Genomic DNA, 27,296 nt, shown 5'->3' with positions numbered 1-27,296 from the left:
TCTCTTCCTTTCTCTCTGGCTTTTTCTTTCTTTACTTTCTTGTCTTTACCTTCTCCCTTTCTCTCTTTCCCTCTTTTCTCTCTTTCCCTCTCTCTTTTCTCTCTCTTTCTCTCTTTCCCTCTTTTTTCTCTTTTCTCTCTCTTTCTCTTGTTCCCTCTCTCTCTTTCCCTCTTGTTCTATTCTTTCCTTAACCTATCTACCTATTTTCTGCCCAGGTAGGCATGACCTAATCTGTCAGAGGCCTGGGCTAATCCTGCATCACCCCGTTTCCCCTTTCAGAGGCCCTGGCCCTTAATCTCCCCATTTCCTCCCCCACAAGGAAACCTCTTTCATCGTCCCACGGCCGTGACTTTACCTTCCTCCGTGGCTGGCTGCCAGGGAAGGCAAGCCAGGGCTGAGCTATTGTTGTCACTGGTCCCACATCACCCTTGTCACGAAGGCCTGCAGCCGCCGCGTGGGTTTTTTTTTTTTTTTGGTGCGGCTGGACTGCAGCCTCACCCAAAAAAACGCACGGCGTTTGGAGGTTTTTTGCAATGAAAATTACCAACCTCCGGCTTTGCTCTGCTTCTCCAATGCGCCGCTGCGGCCGTATTCTAGGCTCCGGCCCCATAGGTCCACCCCACTGAGCCCGCTGCACTGGAGGGACTTGCCCAAGCAAGTCAATGGGATGAGCCTTCATGGCCAGTGCCTAGAACACAGAGGTGGTGACACATTGGAGAAGCAGAGCAAAGCTGGAGGTCAGTAATTTTCACTGCAAAAAGCCTCCAGATGCATGTTTTTTTTTCAGTGCGGCTGGACTCCAGCTGCACCAAAAAATACATGGCGTCTGGATGCTTTTTGCAGCAAAAGTAACTAACCTCCGGCTTTTCTTGTTCTGCTTCTCCAACGCGCCGCTGTGGCCGTCAGCGATTGTTGCGCATGCATGTGATGTTGCACATGCGCAATAAGGACTAACTGGGCAGGGAACGGAGGAGTGGGCGGAGAGGAGCAGGGCCAGCCAGGGGCCCGTTTTACCGGTTCTCCAAACTACCGGGAACGGTAATGAACCGGTAGAATCCTGGTTCCTGAATTATGCCCTGCGAGGGACCCACCACCAGCGCCCCCCTGCCGCCTCTTAGTGCCCCCCTGCTGCCCCCTTGCCTCTTAGCGCCCTCCTAAGGCATCCCACAGCCCCCCAGGGGGCGGTACCACCCATTTGGGGAACCACTGCTCGAAACAGAGCGGCTGAATGGCTATGAGATGAAATAAAGACAGGAAAAATAATTGACATTTTGCTACTCTTTTCACCATGAAATAATTCATGATACCAGCTTCTAGCTGTGTCTGGTCAAATATCACTTCACATTTTTCTTCAAAGGAAGACCATGGTTTTTCTAGTTCTTCATATCCTGGTGCTGTTTGGTAAACTAAGGTACACCCTAGGACCAGCACACAAGGAGAGGCTGTTTAGGAGCAAATATGATCCAAGGCCCCGGGTGCCTGCCTTTACAGGTAGTGACTAGACCTGAACTGAACTGCAAAAATCCCTAAGGTCTCCCTGGAATCCCACTAAGACTATCAGTCACCTGGGGCTTGCCAGTTGAATGGGCCCTATTCCCCATATGGAAGGGATGATAACAGTGAATAAAAAGACATGCAGGGACCCATCCATCAGAAGAGCTGAAGGATTTGAGGTTTTCATGAGCTGTAAGCCATAATCATCACAATTATGACAAATCATGGCTTGAACTATCTTGCTTTGCATGTCATGAGTCTATCTCATATATTAGTTTCACCTTTTAAGTTGTATTACTGAAATAAATGAACTTTTGCACAATATTCTAATTTTTCGAGTTTCACCTGTATATAAATGCAATAAATAAACAAACAAGGGGCTTAAAAGGCAAAAGTCATGAAGGTGTCTATCTACAATCAAATTAGTTGTATTAACCGCTAAGGTTGTATTTCAATGCTCGGGAGTTTAACAACTTATTATTGTGCTTGTCAGCTTTAGGAAGTGTTTGTTGAGAATAGATAAATCTTTGGCCTAAATAAATTAGGTATTTATCGTATACACACCATCTTTAAAAAATCAGGTTTTTTAAGGTTTGTATTTAGCAAAGGTGGAATTGGGGCTTAGTTTAGTTTCATTATCCAAATTTAAATGTTAGGAATAGAATATTTTTCTCTTCATTCCTTTATTTTGATACTGATCTAATTCATTGTTCTTACAGAGTTGTACTTCATTGTTCTATGCCAGAAATGGATATTAGAGCATAATTACTAGAGGAAAATAATCAGCGATAAGCTCTGCTTCAAGGTAATATTTATTTATTTTTGCATTAGAAGATTTGGTTTGTTAATTGTGTGTATCTTGGGCTTTTTTGTGTTGATCCAATATATTTATCAGAGGCAGCACATTTGAAAATGAGAGTTTCCTGTTCCAAATATCTTTCACTGTGTCTTTTTTGTAAAGTTTTATGGTTCTAATTTATTAAATGCCCAGAGTCACTTAGATAATGAGAAGAGTGGTATAAACATTTGATAAATAATGTGATGGTTAAGGTAAATCAAAAAGAAACTCTTTACCAAATAACAATTTATTTGGCTTCCTTCCAAGGATAAACTTTATTTCCAGTGTTGCTGAACCATAGCTCCCAGTGCCATTGCTTTGTGAAAGATGCTGACAGATAAGTGCGCTTCTGGTTTAGCCTTTCTCAACCTTTAACCCTGGAGAAGCCTTGAAGTAAATTCCACATTTTACATTTAGATCTTTGATTTTGGGGTAGAGGTGGTGGAAGCATAGGATGAGCACATTTGCAGTCAACATGCTGTGTTGTAGGTGCATATTTTGTTTGAAGTTATATGATGTTCCATCAGGGCTGAAGCAGTATGGTAAATCATAGATGGGAAACATGGGACCTTCCAGATGTTGATGTATTTGAGCTTTATAAGTTCCAATCACTATGGCCAGTGATGAAGAATGATGGAAGTTACAACTTAAGGATGGTTTGAAATCACATACTGCCCATCCCCTTTGTAAGTAGATGGTACTTGAGTTTCTGGCAAATCTATTTTGAATTTTTTTAAAAAAAAATAATGTTAGGGTACTTGATAGTCAATAAGAGAAATAGCTAGTGGAAGTGGACAGAGGAGACGTGGCCCATCTATCCCTGGTTTAAGTTCAGGTTCCAACTTATATAAATTAGACTTTACAGAATTGGCTTTGTGCCCATATGATATAGTTTCTGAAAGAAAACTACTGCATGACCCAGGGATTTTTGGCCCAATAGGCAGGGTAGCCAAAAGGACAGAGATAGGGGTGGGGTGGGCAGATGAAGTGCATATTGTAGTTATAAACACAAACTGTTTGTCAATTTTCGCCATGTAATCATGGGGGCACTGCAATAGTCATAGCTTCAAGGATTGGTTATTCTACCATTCATTCAGTGCCATCATAAATTTGAATGGTTGCTGAATGATTTAAGCGAGGACTACTTATTACTTCAGTGACCATCCAAGTCGTCATCTGGATTCTCTACATTGATTGCTTGTAATGTTTAAATCAGGCATGTCCAACTCATGGCCAATAGGTGGCATGCAGCCCTGAATAGCTAGTAATCTGACTCCACAAGATCATAAAAATATTTTAAAATAAAGTTATTTATATACAATTAATTATATTGTATATATTTATATGTAACCTAAGACAATTCCTCTTCAATCATTGTGGCCTAGACTTAGATACTCATAGTTTAAATAAACAACACGAATTAACCAATAGGCACGTTTGAGATTTGGCAACATTATGGGCATATTCACTAAATGACTGTTGTAATAGATGTGGTCAGACTACAGTAGTGAGGTTACTTGATACCACTGTGTTTAGAATTGTAGAATGCTTGTTAGCGTGTCACCTTAATCTGCTTTATGTTTCCTATGCAATGGATACATTTTTAAATGAAGTACACCTGCTAACAACTACAGTATCTTTATTAACTATTTGCAAATATGATGGTAATCAAGTATTAATTTTGCAACCAATGCATGCATGTGACAACAACGCACATTCAAGTAGCGCTGGCATAGCTATATCAGACAACTTATCTGAATGAAATGGCTGCAACTAATTATTTTTGCCGCATCTCTCTCAATCACGTGTTTATTTAGCAACCATTTTGCTTAATCACCTGGTGGTTGGAATGGAACTCAGTCACTAACTGAGTAGGTATACTGGCTATAGCCCTCTAGCATTTTTACTTTTTTTATTGTGTTTGTTGTACATGCATGGCTGAGGGATGTTACTTTGAAAAAAAATGTTTAAGCTAGCATTTTACTTTGCCTTATGCTAGCATCCAATTTTAGTTTTATTTTTTACCAAATCCTAATCTAATCATGCATTCATGGAGTCTGCCAAGTGCCAAGGCACATAGTATATATAGTCATCACTTTCTTAGTTTATCCCAAAATTCTTTTTTTAGCATCCTGAGCAAGGAACTTGGCTTTGTCAAAGTTTAATTAAAATAACTAACAAGAATAAGAACATAATCTCTGGGCACCACGTGCTCATACTAACAGACAATGTAGCCATTAAGGCCCATATCAATTGCCAAGGGGGTACCCACTCCAGGTCCCTCATGCGAGAGGTCGAGTACTTGGGACTCTGGTCGGAATGACATCTATCCCTGAGAGCAGAGCATATCGCAAGAACAGCCAATGTACAGGTGGACTGCCATAGCTGAGCCACAGTCGACCACTCAAAGTGGCGCCCGCATCCTGGCCTGTTCAAGGCACTGTCCGAAAGGTTTGGTTCTCTGATCCTGGACCTGTTTGCTACCCTGTCAAACAGCCAACTACCCAGGTTTTATTCCAGGTTTGCAACACCAGGGCCAGAAAGGGCCGGTGCACTCTGCACTCCATGACCCCGAGGACTACTATATGCCTTTTCTCTGCTTGCCCTCATCCCAGGGGTAATCAGGAAGGTACTGGCAGGGAGAGCAGAGATCCTGTTCCTGGCTCCTCACTGGCCCAGAATAGCATGGTTTGCCAACCTGGTCACCCTATCAGTGTCCAGGCCCTGGAGGATTCCACCAGACAGAATCTCCCTCAGTCAGTGAGCTCTCCTCCAACCACAATGCCTCCAACTAACCGTTTGGCATTTGAGCGGAGAGCTCTGAGGCTGGACAACTTCTCCAGCCGAGTGATACTGATCATCCAAGCCTCTAGGAGGTAGTCTACCAACCGGATCTACAACGCCACCTGGAAAACCTTCTGCACCTCGTGCTCCAAAGCTTCTATTGATTCCCTCTCAATATCGGTGGCCCAGATCTTGGACTTCCTGCAGGAGGGGCTAGCAAGGGCCTTTCACCCAATACGATCTGCAGACAAGTGGCAGTCTGATCTTCTGTGTTATCTTGCGGGGATCTGGAGTCCCTCGCACAGCACCCAATTGTGCGCAGCTTCGTCAGGGGCACAACCAATTAAAAACCTCTGATGGTACACTGGTATCCCACCTGGGAACTGCCTAAGGTTCTTCCAAGCTCTTCCCTCTGCACTTTTCGAACAGTTGCGTTCTGCCAGTCTTCACATCCTCACCTGCAAGGTGGTTTTTTTAATGGCCATCACTTTGGCGAGATACATCTCTGAATTGGCAGCCCTCTCAATAAGGGAGGACCTGTGGTCCCGTGATCCTAACAGGGTGGTTCTACGATTAGATCCTTCATTCCTTCCCAAGGTTAATTCTTTATTTCACAGGGCACAGGAACTAATTTTACTAGATTTTTGCCCTGGCCCAACCCATGCCCTAGAGAAGAAATGGCACACTTTGGACGTCAGGAGGGCTCTCTATATCTATATTAAGAGGTCAGCCTTCTTTCAGAAATTGGAGTCCCTATTTGTATCCTTTCAACCTTCCACATTGGGTAATAAGGTTACAGAATTAATAATAGGCCGGTGGGTATGGCCTTACATCACCAAATCATATGAGCTTCTGGCTCTCCCATTGCCTCGGTGAGTGACAGCCCACTCCACTAGAAGCGCAACCACTACGGCAGCGTGGGCCACACAGGCCTCCATTGAGGAGATATGCAGAGCAGCAACGTGGTCCTCCCAACGTGGTTTATACGGCATTATAAGCTGGATGTCTTTGCTTCTGCTGAAGCGGCTTTCAGCAGACAAGTTCTCCAGAAGGTGTGTACACAGACTTGGGAACTCTTGACCAGGCTGCCACCCACCCTTGGGATGAGCCTGCTTTGATATGTGCCATTCCTTGGATTCTCCTCAGCACACTAGAGAAGGGGCATTGGTCTTCTGACATGCTCCTCCTTGGTGTGCTGAGAGAGAATCCAACCCCACCCTGGCAGCTGTCTGGTCCAAAGTCCAGGAGTGGCCAAGCCAAGCCAGGAAACACATTCAGGTCAATCATTATTGCCTTTGTCGAAAACTGCGGACACAGACATGAGAGATATGGCTATGAAAGATTGATAGACTCAGTCTAATGAGCAGAAAAGCAGAGCTAACCTATTCCTTGGGTTGTCTCTCAGCACATCGAGAAAGAGCGTGTCAGGTAAGACCATTGCCCCTTCACTCCGTGTAGTTCACTTAAGGTTGGACAAAGAAACAGGGTAATGGTTCTGGTTTGAGTTGTCTAAATTCTCGGCGTCATGATTCATAATGTTCCACAGGTTATTCCTAGCTAAGCAGGGTCTCCCTATTGTGAATCTGCTGAGATGTTTAGATCTACAGGATTGCCTACCAGCACCATTGCCAGAGGTTTGGCTTTTCAATACTCTAGAACAGGGGTGTCAAACTCAAGGCCCGCGGGCTGGATCCGACCCGCAGGGTGCTTAAATCCAGCCCACTGGGCCGGCCTGGGAATATCAAGGCCTGCGGTGCCCTCTGGTGGCTAAAACGGACCACGTGCAGGGGGGCATGCCTCATTTTCACCCTCCATGGCCTCCTGCAGCACTCTGCCGGCTGAAAACGGCCAAAAACAGCTGAAAAATAGGCCACGCAGCCCGTTTTCAGCCGGCAGAGTGTTGCAGGAGGCCATGGAGGGCGAAAACCAGGCACTGGGGACACATGCTCACCGAACCAGTTGTTACATTGGTTGAATCCCACCACTGCTCATGATCCACTATTGGGCCGTGGCTGGGTTGGGGACCTCTGCTTTAAGAGCATGTTGTGGGTACTTAACATGACATGGATTGTTGTATCAGAACAGCAAACTAATGAGGATATTTCCCTTTTCCACCTCTAATCTCCAGGATACAGTTAACCCCAGATTATCTGATTTTTAAAATGCATTTGTTTTTCTGGGTAGGTGTTTATATATTTCTAAGCCAAGCAATGAACTGCAGTAGTTGTTGCTTTTGTAAAACACAATTGGATAAATGCACAAAATGCATTAACCCCCAAAGTGTTTTAATTGAATGCCATGCATGATCTTTAATGCATTTATAATACATTATTTCTGGGAAGGCTTCCCCTCCCGCACACATATTAGTACTTCTAAGCCATGACATGATGCAATAGAAAACAGCAAAGCTTTCCTCCCTATTAAAACATGTTCATTTCTCTTCGACATCACCCAGCTTAACATTTATATATTACTTAAGTTGCTGAATTTCTCTTGCATGTGCTGCCAATGCTGTTTTTTTTACTAGAGCTGGTAGGAAGACATAGGAATGTTCATAGATTAATTATTCACTTGAGTTTGTAAGAAACTTTTCACCCAACTATAATTACATAATTCCACTCCTATGATATGCTGTGCTTAAACAAATCAAATCATTTATGTTTTAATATGTATTGTTTAGTTTTCATAGTTGATAGTACAGTTTAGTTTTCGGATACTTTTGTTTTTTGTTTTGTTTTATAATGTTGAAATTGAGGGGACTTCTGGAAGATATGGTTTTCAATTTTTCCTCTTAAAAAAGGGGAGTTTTGTTTGTTCACTTTTTAATGTATATTAAATAAATAGTACAGTACAGTGTTAAGGTGTTTTTCAACCAAAAATACTGGAAAATCATGCCATCATTTTTGTGGTTGTGATTCGAGTGTTTGCCTACCCTGCTGTAAACCATTGTTAAACAAATCTAGCCATTAAGCTTTACTTCCATGTAAGCACATTTGACTATACTTTGTAAACTCAGTTCCTAGTTTTAGGATGGGAGCCTTATAATAAGATCTGTTTGATATGATCTGTTACTAGAATCCCATGTTGGCTTCTAGTAATAGCTCTGCTTGTTTCCAAGTGTTCACAGATCTGTTGCTTGATTATCTTTTCCAGGATCTTCCCAGGAATTGATGCCAAGCTGATAGGTCTATACTGGTAGTTTCCTGGATCCATTATATTTTCCTTTTTTTTTTTTTTTTTTGAAGATAGGAACCACATCAGCTCATTTCCAGTCCTCTTGTAGTTCCCAGTGCTCCTGGATATTTGAAAGATATATATTGTTCACTGATTTCGGGATCTTGTCTGCCACCTCCTTCAGAACTCTGGGATGTAATCCATCTGGTCTTCATGATTTGAAGTTGTCTAGGATAGGCAGAAGTTATTTTACCATTTTCTTGTCTATTTTAATTAGTATTTCTAGTCTGTTTTTTGTTAGATTGGTCTATTTTTTCCTTTTGTATGAAGACACGTGCAAAGAATGAATTAAGCAGTTCTACTTTCTCCCTGTTGTCATCACTTCTTTTTTTTTTTTACATGTTGAAATAAACTTTTTTTATTATTTTTTAACATTTGTTGCAAGTCTTACTTTGTTCTGACCCTTAGTTTTCCTGACTTGTTGGTTTTCTGCCTTAGTTATGTGCCCCTCTCTCCTTTTTGTACTTATCCTTTTTGTTTTCTGGTTTATAGAGGGTTGTTTATGCAACCATGCTGGTTTCTTCTTGGGTCTCTTATTTTTCTTTTTCAAGGGTATTTTGCTGGACTGGACTTTTATAATCTCATTTTTCAAAGTCTCCCAAGCTTCTTCATTTATTTTCTCCTTTAAGATTTTCATCCATGGAATCCTTCCCAATCCTAAATTCATTGAAATCGGTTCTCTTAAAGTCTAAACACTAGTTTGATTTTGTTCTATTGCTTGTATCTGCATTATACTGAATTCTAATATGACATGATCACTCTCCCCCCCAAATTCCTACAATTTCAACTCCTTCATTTCATCTCTGTTAGTAAGAATTACCATATTTTTCAGACTATAAAGATGCACCGGATCATAAGACACACCTAGGTTTAGAGAAGAAAAACAAGGAAAAACAATAGTTTTTTGCCTCCATGCATCCTGTTTTTGCCCTCCCCAGTCCCCAGAAGCACTCTGCAGGCCAAAATCTGGCCCATTTTTTGGTCTCCGGAGGCTTCTACGGGTCCTGTTTTTGTCCTCCCCAGCATCGGGCCCATTTTTAGCCTGCAGAATGCTTCTGGGGGCCCTGGGGAGGGCAAAAATTGGGGATGCCAAAGGCAGAGTGCTTCTGGGGGGGATGGCAAAAATGGGATGCACAGTGGGGGAAGCCAAAAACAGGCCCGTATTCGCTCTATAAGATGCATTTCCACCTACTTTTTGTGAAAAGAGTCCAAAAATATTTCCACCCTGTAGTTCCCTCTTCTACTTTTTGTGAAAAAGTGCATCTTATAGTCCGAAAAATATGGTAAGTCCAGTATAGCTGACCCTGTAGTTCCCTCTTCTACTTTTTAGATGACATGATTGGGATGATTTAGTTTTAATTATTACCAGTAATCAAGTAGTTGCTAGTTTTGAAAGTAGTATCCCAACAAGACAGTTAATGCCCAACAATATAGCAAAACATTTAAAATGGGTATCTGTAATTTGTAGCTAGCAGATACAGGATTTTGAACCATGAACTTGAATGTCCTTGTTAATATTTTCTATTCTTTTGGCACCCTCTCCTGGATGTCTTCTATACTGCAGTGCTTTATAAAAGTATTCAATGTAGTTTCTTATAGTACAAAATATTGTTGAAGGTTTTTTTTAATGCAAGACTAAAGCATAGGAAAGAGGAAAAAAATCACTTTCCATTATTGCTATAAAATTTAAGTTCATGATTTTAGCTTTTCAGAATTTTTCCCCAGCTTTTAAAACATGACCAATTAGGGCTCATAACAAAACAATGAATAAAATGGTTAATGAATAAAATCAATAAATACTAGCCATACTAGTAATGCATCCCTAAAAGCAATGTCCTGAAAAGTATGTTTGCATAATATGTTTAAAATGTATTAACATCTATTATTAAGTAGCATAGATTATTGAGAACAGAAAATAAAAATAAAATATTCTAACTCTCAATGTTAACTATAATTTAGGATGGCAATATTACAAGCATTGAATTGTTTAGTTTTCTCATTGAAAGTTGAGCACAACATTAAAAAAAACCACTACATTTCTTATCAAAATATCCCAAAGGTGCTTTTTCAGGAGGCAACTGGACTTTCTTTGTTTTTCTTTGAAAACATTTAGCTTCTCATCCAAGAAGCTTCTTCACCTCTGGATGGGTGGTGAGGAATGGAAGGATTTATACTCTTTGCAAGCAGCTGGTAATTTGCATTCTTTTTAGAGAGTTGTTGAGGCCACCTGGAGGTTTATCTGTGTCTTCAGAGTTACCTGAGTGATGCAAATGGGTGTGGAGCCTATTTATCATTCTACTGTTAAAACAATATTTTCAGTTTGGTGAATTTCTAGGAAAAAGGGGAAAAGCGAAGGTTAAGGATATACTGTACTAATATTTCTAGAGAAAACAGCTAGGATTTAACTTTTTAATGGACCTTTATGAGTGTTATACCATCAGCCATCTGCTTAATATTGCCATATTCTTTAGAAGAAAATGAATGTTTTCTTTTTATTGAAAACCAGAGCAGTGTTCTTACATTAATATTTTTTGTGATGAGTTCTAAAAGATATACTTAACATCTTTGGAGAATCTCCATTTAGTACTGACTTCATCTTGGTTCAGAATTGCACTCAGCCAGATTATTGCTTACTATTAGAGCCAGTGATTCTGACAACTATCAACCACTCATTAATTTTCCCTTATTTCCCCAGGCCTTTGGCAAAGGTGATTGAAGCCACATTTTCTTTATTCCTATCTATGTTTGTTTTCTCTACTATCATTGTTTATTTTGTGTGCTTTTTATATTTGTTCTTTGTTTTAAAATGTATTAATAATTTGTAATTTCATTGGGAGTTGAGCAGCATATACAATTATTTAATTTATGAATTTGCTTTGCAGAGTGACTGGTACAGAATGCAATGGGATCGATAGCATGTCTTCAGAGAGTGGCCCTGGGACAAGACTGAGAAATTTGGCAGTAATGGGGGATGGACTAGAAGCTACACAAATGTCTACAGCACAGGCACAGACTCAACCCCAACAAGGCAATCCTTCATCCATTAACCCAGCTCCACCTGAGACCTCAAATGCTAGTAAACCCAAGCGCATGACCAACCAACTACAGTACCTACTCAAAGTGGTGCTCAGGACACTATGGAAACATCAGTTTTCATGGCCTTTTCAGCAGCCTGTGGATGCTGTCAAACTAAACCTCCCTGTAAGTATACCTAACATAGGGAAAGGAAATTTAAATGTAAATGATTTTTTTTTAAAAAATTGTGGACAGCAAATAAAGAATGGGTTTGTTTTGAAAGATATAACAATCATAAACTATAAATATGCTGTTTTATGAGGATGAAAAAGCAATATATGTTACATTTTTTCAGAATTCCTGATAAATTGGAAACAGTCAAAAACATGCTGTGGGCTACTTTTTTAAAATACAAAAGCAAAAGAGATTCATAGTAAAATAAGGATAGTAATATAGATAGATTATATTAGTTTTCATAATAGGGACAGAAAGTGAATGAAAAAACAGAATAGACATACTCAGTAGATTGGATTTGATAGAGTTGGAAAAACAGTGCTTTTAGACATACCGATTTATATGCAATTTCCCAGTTCTTTGGCGTTGTTTGTCTAATTTAGAAACATAATTTCTTGAGAATTGTATCATTCTATACACTGAATGAACAGTATCAAATAAATATTTATTATAAGTACAATGTTGTCTTAAGAGAATGATGCGTAAGTGTATGTATCGCAAGTCATAGTAACAGCCATATATGATTTGTATTCTCCAATTAGAAATCTGTTTCTATTATGACTTGATGGGACATGACCATTCTTTTTCCTATCCTGTTCAAGCTGTGTTCTCACTGAAGATTAGTGCAGAGGGAAAAATGGAACTTAATTTTATTTAGTCATTGTCCAATTCTAGACAAATGAATGGGCATACAGGTAATCCTTGTTTAGCAACTGCAATTGGGGCCAGGAACACAGGTTGTTAAGTGAAGCATTTGCTAAGTGAAAAATCATGACTGTTAAATAAATAACGATCTTACTCATGCCAGTATGCAATAATTGACTAATGAAGATACAACAGAAAGAGGTGTTGAAAAGATTGTAAATGAGGACATTGGTTACCAAGTTACCTTTTCCATCACTTTAGTAACTGCTGTCGAGGCAATCACTGAGCAAGGGCTACTTGCTCTTTAGTTGGAAAATAGAATAGAATTCTTTAGTGGCCAAGTGTGATTGGACACACAAGGAATTTGTCTTGGTGCAAATGCTCTCAGTATACATAAAAGAAAAGATACATTCGTCAAGAATCATAAGGTACAACACTTAATAATCATAGAGTACAATAAGCAATCAAATCATACTAGGAAACAGTCAATATAGATCATAAGGATACAAGCGACAAAGTTACTGTCATACAGTCACAAGTGGAAGGGGATGGGTGATAAGGAGTGATGAGAAGGTTAATAGTAGTACAGACTTTGTAAATAGTTGGACAGTGTTGAGGGAATTATTTGTTTAGCAGAGTGACGGCGTTTGGGGAAAAAACTGTTCTTGTGTCTACTTGTTCTGGTGTGCAGTGGTGCTCTATAGTGTCGTTTTTGGGAAGGAGTTGAAACAATGTATGTCCAGGACGTGTGAGGGGTCTGTAAATATTTTCACAGCTCTCTTTTTGACTTGTACAGTATACAGGTCCTCGATGGAAGGCAGGTTGGTAGTAATTGTTTTTTTTGCAGTCCTAATTATCCTCTGAAGTCTGTGTCTGTCCTGTTAGGTTGCAGAACCAAACCAGACAGTTATAGAGGTGCAGATGACAGACTCAATAATTCCTCTGTAGAACTGTATCAGCAGCTCCTTGGGCAGTTTGAGCTTTCTGAGTTGGCGCAGAAAGAAGATTCTTTGTTGTGCTTTTTCGATAACCTTTTTGATGTTAGGTGTCCATTTTAGGTCATGTGATATAATAAAACATAGAAATTTGAAGGTCTCTACTTTTGATACTACGTAGTCTAGTATTGTAAGAGGTGGTAGTATGGGAGGGTTTCTTTTAAAGTCTACCACCATTTCTACGGTGGGGAACAAAAAGGAACCATTTATGAGGTTTTGGAAAAGATGCCTTCTCTACTTTTCTTTGCTTCTTTATCTTTCTTAAATTAGTGAATTAAAATTATATATATACCTATATATATACATACACCACCCCCCTAAAGCTTCTTGGTCTTCATTTGTATTTGAGTGTGTAATTGTCTGGAGTAAATCTTATCGTACGGATACTCCTTATTTCTTTAGGTTGTTTGAGGACGTATTCTAACCTAAAAGTTACAGAACTTGTCTATAACTTGATTGTGGTAAAGTTGCATTAACTGAACCAAAGAAAAAAGGTATAGTAAGATAGTAGTAAGAAAAAAATTGGCCTACTGTTGCTATAAACTGCCAACGGGCATGATAATAATCAACATATTCAACTATTGGTTTAGGAGAAGAGCTAAAAATAAATTTTGACCACGCCCAGTCTAGTCAGTACAATTAAAATTCTGGTTTGATGGCTGTTTAGGTGCAGATTCCATATTTTGTCTAAGTAGGGCTATCGGATGAACAAGATATAGGCAGTTCTTGCTTAACAACCATTTGTTCAGTGTTTGTTCAAAATTATAGTGGCATTGAATGAAGGGATTTAGAGCTGAGCCCGAACTTACAGCCATTCAGGCCACTAAGATCACCTGATTGTGATCTGAGCCCTTGGTAATCTATTCATACTTACCTGTGTTTCCCAAAAATAAGCCGATCTATTTATATATATAGAGAGAGAGAGAGCGCATATATTTAGAGCACATAGAGCATATAGAGAGAGCATATATAACATGATATTTTGTGTGTGTGTATAGTATATGTATGTGTGTATGTATTGTGTGTGTGTGTGTGTGTGTGTATACACACACACAAAATAAGCACTAGAGCTTATTTTCAGGGGATGTCTTATTTTTTTCCATGTATGGGAGGTCCATTTCTTGTGCTTACTTGCTGCTGCAATAGGACAGGAGGCCGCATAGTGTGCCATGGCCACAAGGCAGGGTGGTACAGGTATTTCATGTGTTCCACAGCAGCTTATCTGAGGGCCCTACTGCAAGCCATCCACACCCCGACACTTGCCTTGCGACTGCGGCTCCAGCAACCCTATGCAGCAGGACCCTGCATGGCCGCCAGCCTACTTCTGCTTGATTGCAGCTGCAACAAGCAGGCAAGCCAAGAGATGGTGGGTCTGAGTGGCAGCCAGCCATGGAAGGCTCGTCTTTGCATCTTTCGGCTTGCCTGCAGCCCGTGTGGAGCATCAGGATGGCCTGCATTCCCCCCGCACCTCTGCCTCTGTCTGCTGCTGGTGCCACCAAGCAAAGTTGAGCCTCCAATGGCTGCCCACCAACTCTTGACTTTCCCGCGGCCCGCGTGGATGCATCCTGATCACCACCACCACCCCCGCCTGCTACTTGGACTCATCTGCGCTGCACAAGCTGTGGCTACTGCCAGACACCATCAGTCCCCTCGCTGCCTCTATTGCTGGCCACACCCTACCTAATGATAATCTTCACTAGTGCTTATTTTTTTAGTAGGATTTATATTAAGTGGAAGCTTAAAAATCAGGCTAGGGCTTATTTTGGGGAAAACTGTACAATGAGTTCCAAGCACCTCACAAATGTGACCTCCATTTGTGATCTTCTCTCCAGCTTCCCCAAGGGAAGTTACCAGAGAAGATCACAAGCCGCTGCCATCTTCCAAAAGGATTCCCTTTGGTTTATATTAATACTGGTTGATTGTATGATTTATTTGATTCTGTGTGTTTAGCTTCAAACAGTGCTAAAAATATTAAAACTAAAATTGACTCGCCATGAATTACAGTAATTGTCAGGATAATTGAATGAGTTTGCACAACACACTAAATCCTTCTTTCATCCAGTTAAAAGCAACAGTGGCTAGATTAATGTAATTTACCCCATAAACCTTGATTAATAAACACTTGTTGACATGGCATGCTATATCTATAAACGAAAGAACTCCCTCTTGTCTTTCCAGACTGGCTGCAAATACTCCATGCTACAAGCACTGTGTACCAAAATCCTGCTTGAATGTTGAACTAGACCTTTTTCAGCCAGCCTCCTTGAGAGTGAAAAGGCTGCCTGCTTGAGGGTTTCCATGTCCCTCTAGCATACAACTCTTTTGCTATGTCATTTTTAACAACACAGGAGATCACTTAACAACTACAACTTGGAGTGCTGAGATTGCAGTTAATGGAGTAAAGAAGTCACATTGTTCTTGCTTAATAACCACGTCACTCAATGACCAGAGATTTTGGTCTCAATTATGGTTGTAAATTGAGGACTATCTGCTTGTTTTTCAGTCATGAAATAATTTGCATCAACAACTCATCATAGATATGAGAAGTGTTGTTTGAATGTTTATTTGCCATATTTATTTTTCTATAGGATTATTATAAAATTATTAAAACTCCTATGGACATGGGAACAATAAAGAAACGCTTGGAGAATAACTACTACTGGAATGCTCAAGAATGTATCCAGGACTTCAATACAATGTTTACAAATTGTTACATCTATAATAAGGTTAGTTTTCTCATAAATTGGACTTTCAAATGATGTATCACCTGTATATTTCCAATTTGAGATTTCATTTTTTTAGTTTGTATATGTTTATTAAATTTAAATAAATTTAGATAAATTTATTAAATTAAAGGAGCTGAAGCTGGTGCATGTTGTTCAACTTTCTTCCCCCATTTTCTCCAGCAACAATCGTGAGCTATATTAGACTAATAGTATGTGACTGGCTCATCATCACATAAATAAATAATTGAATGTTGTAGTGAGTTTTGTAGTTAAGAATGGACTTAAATCTGGGTATACTAGTTGCTCTTTTCCTTCTTTCCTTCCTTGGTAAAATGGTGTATTTATTTCAGGTGTGGACATTTTTTTTTCTCTCTCTCAAAAGGCCATAGTGTCTTAGGGATAATCTGTTGGACTGAAATGAGAAAAGTTGTATTTTTCTGTCTAACAACCTAGAATGTACCTCCTCTGTTGAGAGCAGGTACAGGAAGGAAACAGATTGTTTTCTTGTCTGATATTTGAAACAGTCTCTTGCAGAGGAGGTCTGAAATTGGTGATATATGCATGAATGTAGCAAAGTTTACAGGTTACGTACTTCTTAGTTTACATAAATATAATTTATTCTAAAATTTAAACTTTAGACAAAATCTAAGAATTCCACACTTATCAATGCTACTTTGCTTAAGAGCAAGGGTCTTCAAACTTGGCAAGTTTAAGACTTGTGGACTTCAGCTCCCAGAATTCCTGAGCTAACATTACTGGAGAAGGAATTCTGGGAGTTGAAATCCAGAAAGTCTAAAAGCTGTCAAGTTTGAAGACCCCTGCTTAAGAGTTTCACTGGCCATGGCTTCTGGTACTTTACATGTGTAGTTTATTATTGTAAGTATTTTTAAAACAATAGTTTTCCTTAATACAAATCTTAAATATTTTAAATAAACCTTTCAAGAGTATAACATTAATATACCATACTGATGAAAAATAGAAAATAATGCTTCCAAATTTTGATTTCACACTATTTCTCTGAAAAAGGCAATTTGCCAGTGTAAAATAAGGTTCAGATCCAAGTTTTTTCCATCAGTTAGCTGTTCATGAATCTGTCCACCACAATTTTTTCATATTTACAGATAATAAGGAGAAAACGTGCTTTGAAGTTTCCTAAACTTCTATCCAGAACACTGTTACATTTGACAACAACAACAAAAAGCCGTAGTAAATTAGTTTTACAAGTTGTCTGTCTCTCACTTAGTCATACACAAAGTATATCTCTTTTAGTAATGTAACCATGAGATAGAGCAGTGGTCACCAACCGGTGGGCCGTGAGAAAATTTGGGTGGGCTGCAGAGAAATGTCCCCCCAAAGCCTGCCCACCCGCTGGCTCCCACCCTTCGGCTGAGCACAAACCTGCAAAAAGCAGCGCAGCCCTTGCCGGGCAGGACGAGGTAATGGTGCTGTTGCAACAAGAGGGGGCTGGCAGGATGGAGATGGCCGGAAGGTGCAGGAACGCCACGCTACTTGCATTTGCACAGCATTCCCGCACCTTCCAGTTTCCAGTCTCCTGGCCTGAGCTCTTCCTTGATGGCCATGGGCTGTAGGGACAGCCCAGGGCACGAAAAGTACTGGCTGGTGGTGGTGGGAGGGGGCGGAGTGGGCAAGTCTGCACTCACCATCCAGTTCAGAGGTCCAGAATGGGGCGTTGGTGTCAGTTTTCTTGTCCCTCTTGGTGCTCTGCTTTGCTGCCCCCCACCCCGTACGGCCCAAGCCATCGCTGCCCAGGGAAAGCACAGGAAAAGTGAGCAGAAACATAGCTCTTGCTGGGGCAAAAAAGCTGAGATCGAGGAAGGCACCAGCAAGAGAAGATGGGAAACTGCTGCCTTTGAAAAGTGCCGCTTTCTGTTGCCTGTGCCTTCCAATCTCTGCTCTTTCTCCCCAGCGAGAGCTGTTTCTGCTTGCTTTCTTTTTTGGGGGGCAGCAGAGACGTCAGGGCTGGGGAACGTGAAGAATTGTGAGCGAGCGCTGGAGAAAAAGGCGTGTTGGAAAAGCCAAGACACGTTTCCAGCACGCTCTCCTCTTTCCCAAAGTAAGATTGAGTGGGGGGAAGGGTAGGAGGGAAGGAGCAGCCCGGCTGGCTTTCCTTTGGCATGGGGTGGGGGTGGGGAGAGACCAAATGCCCAGACCAAAAGAGCGCTGAGGAAGACGGGCTCCTAATAACCAGCCTGTTTGTGCAGGTGAGAACTCCAGCTTTTCTGGACTTGACACCCCCCCCCCCCTTCAGCCTCCACACAGGAAGGGATCCTTCTCTGCTTCAAAGCGACAGGAGAAACCTGGAGCTTAGCCTCGGGGAGTCCTCTTGTTATGTGGAGGCTGAAGTGGGGAGTGTTGCCTGGTTATTAGGAGCCCTTCCAGCCCGGCCCTCCTTCCCTCCCCCAGTTAACTCCAGGTAGCCACACCTGGCAAAGGAGGGAGAGGTTTCCTCTGACTTGGGGGAGATAATGAGATGGCTCTGCTTTTCTTCCATTTGAGGGGGAGCCGGTTCCTTCCCGTCCAGATCTTCCCAGCCTCCAGGCACCATGTGGCTTCTTAAATCCTCCCTCTTTCCCCCCAAAGGATGAGAGAGGCCCCTCCTTTCCCTTCACTCTGTCCCATAGTTATGATTAAGCATTTACGATTTTGTTATAATTAAATAAGCATTTGTGTGTGTGTGTGTGTGTAATAAAATTATTTTTAATATTAAATTTATATTTAATATAAAAAATAAAATTTTATATTCAATATATTATCTTTTTTTAAAAATAGTTTGGTGGTCCCCGAGGTCGAAAAGGTTGGCGACCCCTGAGATAGAGTAAATGTATAAAGTTGTATGTTGAATGGTCCTCTTCTATGGTTGATAGCTAAAATGATTATACAATTTTTTAATCTGTTAATGGCAAAAGAGGAACTAACATAGAACATACAAATAAAGAAATCAAAATATAGTATACAGCTTAAGCTACAATGCATAAAAGATTGCAGACTACATTAATAGCAACTAGACAAAGTAACTTCCATATTTCATGCTATATTTCTACAATGCCATATAATGGCAAAAATATGGCTGGTCTGTCTTCAGATTGATGATTCCAAATATGTGTGAGTTTTTAAAATTTTATATATTTTTATTTGTTCAGCCAGGGGATGATATTGTTTTGATGGCAGAAGCTCTAGAAAAACTCTTCCTACAAAAAATCTCTGAAATGACCCAGGAAGAAACAGAAATTGTTATAGTCCAAACAAAAGGGAGAGGACGTGGTAGGAAGGAAACAGGTATTGATATTTAATCTACTGTATTCTGTACTCTCAGTTTTTGTACTTTGTTTGAACTAGCAAATGCTACTATGTGTATGTATGTTTATAATTGTACTTGAAAAATAATCTTTCAGATAAAGGCTAGTTTTGTACATTAGTCAGCTGTAATACAGTTTGCTTAGTTTTGACTTAATGTGTAGTGTGAATCTAAGCATTGTGAGCATAAACCGTAGTTTATTGGTCTGCATATTGTGTGAATCCAGCCAATTATATTGTATAAGCCATGTTCAAGTAACTCATAGGTTAGTGCAGCCTGCAAGCTGACTCATTATTAAATCTAAGTGAACAGTATGTATTTACAGAAAGTAAAGATTTACCCTCACTGTTTAGTTTAAAAGTTGGGAAACTGGTATAATTACCAAAATACAATGGAGAAAGGAAAGAAGGAAAATAACATATTTTCAAATGGATGGTTTATCTTTACTAGTTAATAGAATAAGGTTAGAGTTTGTTAGTAATATATATATCGTCATTGAGAAATTGTATTGTAATTCAAATACAAATATGAGTTCTCAGACTAAAAAGTCTGAAATGAAAAAAAGCAAAATGTCAATTTGTATTTTTAGGGACTTGATGTGCATACTGTGATTGACTCTCTTACAGTGACATCAAAGGCAGGAGCATCAGTGGTACAGAATGCAACTCAAGCATCATCCCCACCACAGACGCAGGCTCCACCCCAAAATTCCCAACCGGTGCAAACAACTCATTCCTTTCCCTCTCTAACCCCTGACCTAATTGTTCAGACACCAGTAATGACAGTGGTGCCGCCCCAGCCTCCTGCAGCACTGCCTCCTCCCCTCCCACCTTCAGCCTCAGCTCCTCAGCCCTCTCAGACACACACCCCGATTATCCCAACATCTGCACAACCCATGAAGGTGCGTACATTACAATTCCTCTTATTTTAATTGTTCACCTAAGGGAAAAACTTGCCGTAAGTCATACAAAACCGTGCTCAGGTACTTTATAGCTTTCCTTAAGACTGCTTCATTAAATACTTTTAACTTTTATTCTTCTGATTTGGAAGGTTAAGAAGCAGGAATATGTTATGATACTGCAATGCTCTATTTCTGCAGGGCTCCCAATAACTGGCACAGTTCTATGCTGTCAAATTCAATTTTTAAATGCTCAAATTCAAATTTTAAAAGTTTAAATGAAAATGTTAATTCAGCAAGACATTTGTTATTTTAGGGGTTCTAACACCAGTGGGTTATTAAGCTTAATTATTGCACTATTCAGGTAACAAAGATGTAGAAACCTTTGGACAAGAGACCCTAGCTTATAACATTATAAGATTCAATCTTATAATTTCTAGGTAGATTAGCAAAAGTGTTTAAATTATGTATAGTTGCTTTTAGTCAATATAGGTAAAATTGAATTATATGGATGAATAATGTGTTCTTTATTAGGGTATGAACATTTAAATGTATAAGCTAGAGCAGGAGTGTCAAACTCAAGGGCCGTGGGCCACATCCTACCCAATGCAAAGAGGGAAGATCAGACCAACGTAGCTTCAGCCCAGTTTACCCAATCTTTGGCCTGGTCTAACCAGTGTGAAGAGAAAACATGCCAGCAATTTGGGAAGTGATGTCAAGCTGGCCATGCACACCCTGTCAGCCATGCCCGCCTGGCCCCCTGAGGTCAACCACAGCCCTGATGCGGCCCTCAATGAAATTGAGTTTTACAGCCCTGGGCTAGAAGGATCACCAAATTTACTTGGCTGAATACCCTTTATTCTAAAATCTGAAGTTTTTCTATAGTACATTTTTGTTCAGAGTTATTGCAAACATCCAATTTTAACCTGCTTGAAATAAAGCCATACAGAACTAATATAATAGATATGTAAAACATTTCAGATTTTGGAATTCCTCTCCTACTTACACATGTTAGATTGTTTGTCTTCTGTGGAATATTAAAAAAGCATAACCTTCCCTTGTAAATCAAATAAATGCAATTTTTTTGTTTGTTAGGTTTGTTATTTTAGAAAATACTTTAAGAATGTTTAATGTCTATGCCCACCATACCACACTTCATATAAAAGTTATGAAATTGGTGGAAAACATTAGTATAGATACAGTGTTTTGTGACAGAAACTCACCGGGGGGGGGGGGAACGGGACAACAAAGATTAGATTAGAATTGATTAATATTGCTTTCTATATTTGATATATAGTTAGCACATTGATACCAACATTGGTTAGTACATTGTCGTTTTTCACATTGTATTTGGTTTTAACCAATATAGTTACAAAGTTAAAAATGTGTATGTTAAAAGTAAAATACTAAAATAAGCACATATCAATAATAGAATAATTTTGTCAGAACATAACATACAACTTAAGTGACAGGTATGCACTGTATGTATACAAATTGCTAGATAAAGACAGATCAGCTGAATACAACATTTATGATTTTACTTAATCATGATTTAGCCTAGTATTCAACATGAAACTTGTTTTTCATTTCTGTCTTTTCATAGAAGAGTAAATGTCAAGTCTTCCCATTGTAATGACAGCAATATTGTCATTTATTTATTAAAGGTTGCTGTCTAAAATATGCTTAGTAAGTCCCATTAAACAATTCAGATTTGTTTTTCATAAACTTGCATAAAATTGTGCTGACAATTCTTTAAAAGCAAATACAAAAGAGGCTTTATAAAGTATCGTAAATGTTGATCTTTTCAACATCTTTTTTTATTGATTGATTGAAATTTTTTGGATTTTTTTTCATCCCCTTCCTCTAGGAAATAAAAGTAGTATATGTACTATACACCCTCTCCTTTCATTTTTCTTTATAACACTTATGAAATGAACTAGATGGAGATACAGTTACCAACCCTAAGTCTAGTAAGCTTCTATGAAAAGGAAGCATTTAAAAAATGGCTCTGCTTTTACCTTGGCTCAATAATACTGCTTAAAATAAAGATTTGATAAATAGCTAAACATATCTTCCATTGGAATTGTTTATTGCAAAAAAACTACCGTGTTTCCCAGAAAATATGGCCTACTCAGAAAGTAATCATAGCTTGATTTTTACAAGTGTACCCAATATAAGCCCCATCCCAAAATAAGCCCTAATTAGGACCCCGCCCACTCCAAGGTGCACAGATAAAAATTAAGCTAGGGTGGGATGGGGTGTGTGGAGCTGCCTTACTACTTACCTTTGGATAGCTGCAGCCAGGCCTCCACACACCTTGGCCCATTTGTTCTAAAGCCGGCAAGACTTTCCTGAAGGCCTCTGTAGCTGATAACAGAATCTGGATCGATCCGGAGCTGTGTTATCTGCTAGAGTGGCCTTCAGGAAAGCCTTGCTGGATGAAAAAGTTCCTGAAGGCCTCTGATAGTGAAAAAGAGGCCGGGGGCAAAGCACGTAAGTGAGGTGAGTCAGTGGACTACATCCTCACACCCACCCCGAAAATAAGGCATGGTGCCTTTTTTTGATGGCAAACAAAATATAAAACCCGATCTTATTTTTGGGGAAACAAGGGTAGTATTCCTTTCAAGATCATTTTAGGACCATGGTGGCGAACAACAGCATGTTGTTATTAATAATAATAATAATAATAATAATATCCCTGAAATAAGAGCAGCAAAAAATTTTGAAAAAAAATCTGACTTTCTTAAAACTATTGAGTCATTCAGCTTCACTACAAGTTCTGTGACAGATTTTCTGATGATTGTTTTCTGTTCCTTGTATAGTGTTTTAGATACTTATACGTGATGTCTGGTTATTTTCATATATATGGAGTGTGCTTAGTTACGAGAATTCCATGGTACATTCATTTATTTTATTTATTTTAATAGGCTTATATGCCGCTACAATTGTCAACTGATTCCAAGCGGCTTACATTCCCACCATGCATAAACAAGGTTAAGATAACAAAAATAATCAACAATTAAAAATATAGATAATAACATATTCCTATGCCAAGGAATCATAACCTCATATACACGTATACATTGTGGCAAATAAAGAACAGAAGGCTACATAGAATGTCTGTTTGCTTTGGTAGACAAAAAAGGGAGTGAAGAGGAAAGCAGACACTACAACTCCTACTACAATAGACCCACTTCATGAATCATCATCATTGCCAGCTGAACCCAAGTCTGTCAAGACAGGTCCACGAAGCCGACCTGTGAAACCTCCAAAGAAGGATGTTCCAGATTCTCAGCAGCATGTAGTAGAAAAAAGTAACAGTAGCAAAGTGTCAGAGCAATTAAAGTATTGTGGTGGCATCATAAAGGAGATGTTTGCTAAGAAACATGCTGCATATGCATGGCCCTTCTACAAACCTGTGGATGTGGACGCTCTTGGACTCCATGATTATCGTGATATCATTAAGCACCCCATGGACCTGAGTACAATTAAAGTAAGTGTGGGTGTCTTTTTTTTCAACTCTCGTGGTAATAAATACATACATTAAAAATACTACCTATGGTTGTCCCAAAGGTCCTTTTTTCAAAAGAAAATTAGACTTCCTTGGTTTTTTTCTTTGAAAATGTTTTATTTCTCATCCAAGATGATTTTTCACTTCATTTGAGGAAACTTCTTCAGTTCATTGAAGAAACGTTTTCAAAGAAAAAAATCAAGGAAGTCCAGTTTCCTTTTGGAAATGCATCTTTGGGTCTACTCTGTTATAGTATCAAATAGAGCAAGTCTACACAACATATCCATGGATCACTTACACCCTGACAAGCAGCCTTCTCTGTGGCCCACCAGTGTCTTCAAAATTACCCCAAATTGGGTAAACATGGTTTTTCTTTGGATAATGATACACAATCCCATTATCCAATTCCAACAGGACATTTAAATTGACTTAATTTTATCTACACTGGCTAATGACTTCCTGAGAAGTGCTTTTGGGTGATGAAGGAAAAAGTTTGTCTTATCATCTTCCTGTAGCACTCCCATTAAAGTGCACTGGCCATAATGTCTATGTAATATGAACAGAGGAAACTTTTCTAGACATTATTTCTCATCAAAGACACTTTAAGATTATTTAGTAAATAATTGGTCATGTTGTACCTAAAGTTTTGAGACAATAGTAAATCAGGGATTAACTCTTAAGACAGCAGTTGCACAGATTGTAACTTGTTTTGTGTTGGAATTATAGCAATATTTCTCCTCTCAAAACAGTAACAAGATTTGTTTTTGGTGTAGATGTGGAAACATGAGATGAATGTACTTGGGAAATACTACTATAGGTTAAGAATTTATGAACAAGTCCTATATTAATGAAAGCTGACTACAAAGTGAATTGCTTTGTGATGATATAGTTTTATTTCTTCTGAATGAATGTCATATTACTTTACATATACTTGCTGTAGACAAAATATTTTTACTAAGTAGTTAAAATGAAACCTACTCTTTATTCCAGTCCATTTCCTGTTTAGAAGTTTATTTGCTGCTAGAGAGAACTAACTCTCCCATTTTTGCATTGAGCAATAAAGTATTGTTTCACAGGACATTAAGCATCAATATCATTTCCCTATTTTGATCTAGATTTATGGGAGAACTAGACCATTTGGCTTTATTCACTAAACCTGTTTAAGAAAAAAAGCATGGCATAGCACAATAGTCATTGATGTTGAGAAATCTTATCTATAGGGTAGGTTTCTTGTATTCTCTACTGTATGCATTCTGGAGTATGCATTATAAGTCCATGGTTTATTGTAGTAGAACCTGAGAAAAAAATTAAAGAAACAGAATGTCTGGGTAAAAAAGTATCCATTTTATACTAGTTTATTTTTCACATTCTGATCTTATAAAATAAAGCAATTCGAAAAGCAGAGCTAATTTCCATATTTTAACTATTCTACCAGGGTAGATACTTCTGTTTCTTTGTAATCTTATATACTATACAAATTAAAACAGAAAATCAATAGGATTATCAACAAATGAGATACCCTGTTAAATGACATTTGGGTTGAAAATAATTTTATTTTCTTATACATTCAGAAAACATGCAGGGTACTTCTATAGAGAATTGATAATCTTATTTCTGAAATGGCAAAATATTTTGCCCTATTTATAGGAAATAATACTCATTGTATTTTAAAATGATTTGAAATTTATTTAAAATTGAAGTTCTTTCTTTGTTTAATCTTCAGTCCAAATTGGAGAACCGGGATTATAGAGATGCTCAGGAATTTTCAGCTGATGTCCGATTGATGTTTTCCAATTGTTACAAATATAACCCTCCAGATCATGAGGTAGTGGCCATGGCACGGAAACTACAGGTAACAAAAAAATTATTTAAAATAATGTTCTGCTTTAAATACATAAATGTTTACTTTTTAGTAAGTCATAGAGTAATTTTCAGAGTAACGTAAAATATTTTATATCTTTGGGAATTGTAATTCGTTTGTTATTCAGTATTTAAAATATGTATTACATATGTAGGGGTAAAGGCTTTTGTACCTTACTTTGATGTTTACTGATTCCTCTCTTCAAACACCACTATAATGTTAGGTGCAAAGCACTCATATACTTTGGCCTAATTTTTTTAATTGGAGTAATCATGAAAAAATTATTAAACTTCTGTCAGTGTTAGTAAACATATTTAATATCCAAACAGCATTTCTGGAATCCTTGAAATCCAACCCTCAGTGATGTTATTATGTTGCTGATCATGCCTCTTGTATTACCCAGTGGTGAAATGAACAGGATAACACCCTTCCCCTGTCCTTATATATAATGGGACCTCAAGATTAAGCCAATTTTGATCAGAAAGATTGATAAACTGCAGGAAAGGGGTGTTCAGGATAGGTACAAATCAGAGCATTTTATTTTTTTGAATTCTGAGTTTGGCGATACCAATATTTTGGTGCGTGCCACAAGAAAACTTCATTATTCTTCAGAATAATGCTGGGATGTATTTTTACAAGCACAGCATTCATATGCCCACTGTATTTTGCCAGGATGTCTTTGAAATGCGGTTTGCTAAAATGCCAGATGAACCTGAAGAACCTGTGGTTCCAGCTTCCTCTCCAGTAGTAGTGCAGCCACAACCCAAAGTGCCCCCACCATCATCCAGTGACAGCAGCAGTGATAGTTCTTCTGATAGTGACAGTTCATCAGATGATTCTGAAGAAGAACGAGCTCAGCGACTAGCAGAGCTCCAGGAACAGGTAAAACGTTTGTGTATCCTGCTTTTGACCCTGACTGTATCCTCTTTTCTCCAGTTACTTGCTTAATTCTAGTTTTTGAATGTGGGACCAAGTTTTGCTTGGTTCCCTCCATACCCACTATACATATACAGCTCTAACCCAGTGGCCCCCAACCTTTTGAGCACTAGGGACCGGTTCCATGGACAGAAGTTTTTTAGGGGGCACGGTTTTGTGTGCTGTCAGCATCCTGCGGATGGGGCTTTGCTTGTTTGTGCGGCCCAGTTTCTGTCATGGTGCGGACTGGTGTCGATCCACAGACATAGGGTTGGGAACCCCTATTCTAGCCCACACCTTCCAGTTTTTAATGTTTCACTACATACATGAATAACAAGCTAACAAAAGAAAACTAGCCACTCTAGCTTACTGTTTCATACATCTAGTTATGAGCTTCTTCCCTTAGTTCTTCTTTACAAAGTTTCCTGTTGTTGAATATACCGCAGAAATCTTCATACTGGCAGGAAATAGCGCATCAAGCACTTTGTCTTGATGCACTTGATGCACTAACACGTTCATTTTTTCAGGTTTTTGACTGGAAAAAATGGCATTGCTTTAAAGTATGGACATATTAAAATTTGTGTAACACTTGAAGCTGTGGAATTTTTTTAGGCTTGCATAGAGACCTGGAAACACTTGGGCTGCTTGGTGTGGGTCCAAAGCAACTGTAAATCATTTTTGAAGCATGCACAGCACTAAGGAACATATAGCTGAGGTGTTTTGAAAAAACCAATTAGTTGCACACCAAAGTGAGTGTGGTGTCATCACATCATAGGACAGGAAGTAAAACAAATATTTTTTTAAAAAAGAAAATTGTATTGATATATATG

At 39.0% G+C, this 27,296-nt stretch overlaps 1 protein-coding gene across 9 annotated transcripts in view; it reads left to right on the top strand.

Annotated features, from left to right (window-relative positions):
* BRD4 (bromodomain containing 4) overlaps positions 1-27,296 on the top strand; it is an 87,693-nt gene that overhangs the window by 28,619 nt on the left and 31,778 nt on the right. For 4 of the 9 annotated variants that reach the window (XM_026676962.2, XM_026676965.2, XM_026676966.2 and 1 more), the window contains 8 exons: positions 2,214-2,299; positions 11,233-11,551; positions 15,828-15,965; positions 19,127-19,262; positions 19,908-20,182; positions 23,316-23,672; positions 25,414-25,542; positions 26,224-26,433. In XM_026676962.2, coding sequence (XP_026532747.1) covers positions 11,267-11,551; positions 15,828-15,965; positions 19,127-19,262; positions 19,908-20,182; positions 23,316-23,672; positions 25,414-25,542; positions 26,224-26,433 — 1,530 coding nt within the window. In that variant the 5' untranslated portion in view covers positions 2,214-2,299; positions 11,233-11,266. Of the gene's footprint in view, positions 1-2,213; positions 2,300-2,859; positions 3,019-11,232; positions 11,552-15,827; positions 15,966-19,126; positions 19,263-19,907; positions 20,183-23,315; positions 23,673-25,413; positions 25,543-26,223; positions 26,434-27,296 lie in introns of all 9 variants that reach the window. The other 5 variants (XM_087955625.1, XM_087955628.1, XM_087955627.1 and 2 more) reach the window with 2 other exon arrangements.

Source organism: Notechis scutatus, chromosome 2 (genome assembly GCF_049901735.1).
Source record: "Notechis scutatus isolate UNSWTSFEM ecotype Mainland chromosome 2, rNotScu1.2, whole genome shotgun sequence".
Lineage (NCBI taxonomy): Eukaryota > Metazoa > Chordata > Lepidosauria > Squamata > Elapidae > Notechis > Notechis scutatus.
Note: the sequence above shows the minus strand (reverse complement) of the source record. Positions and strands in the feature narration are given on the sequence as shown.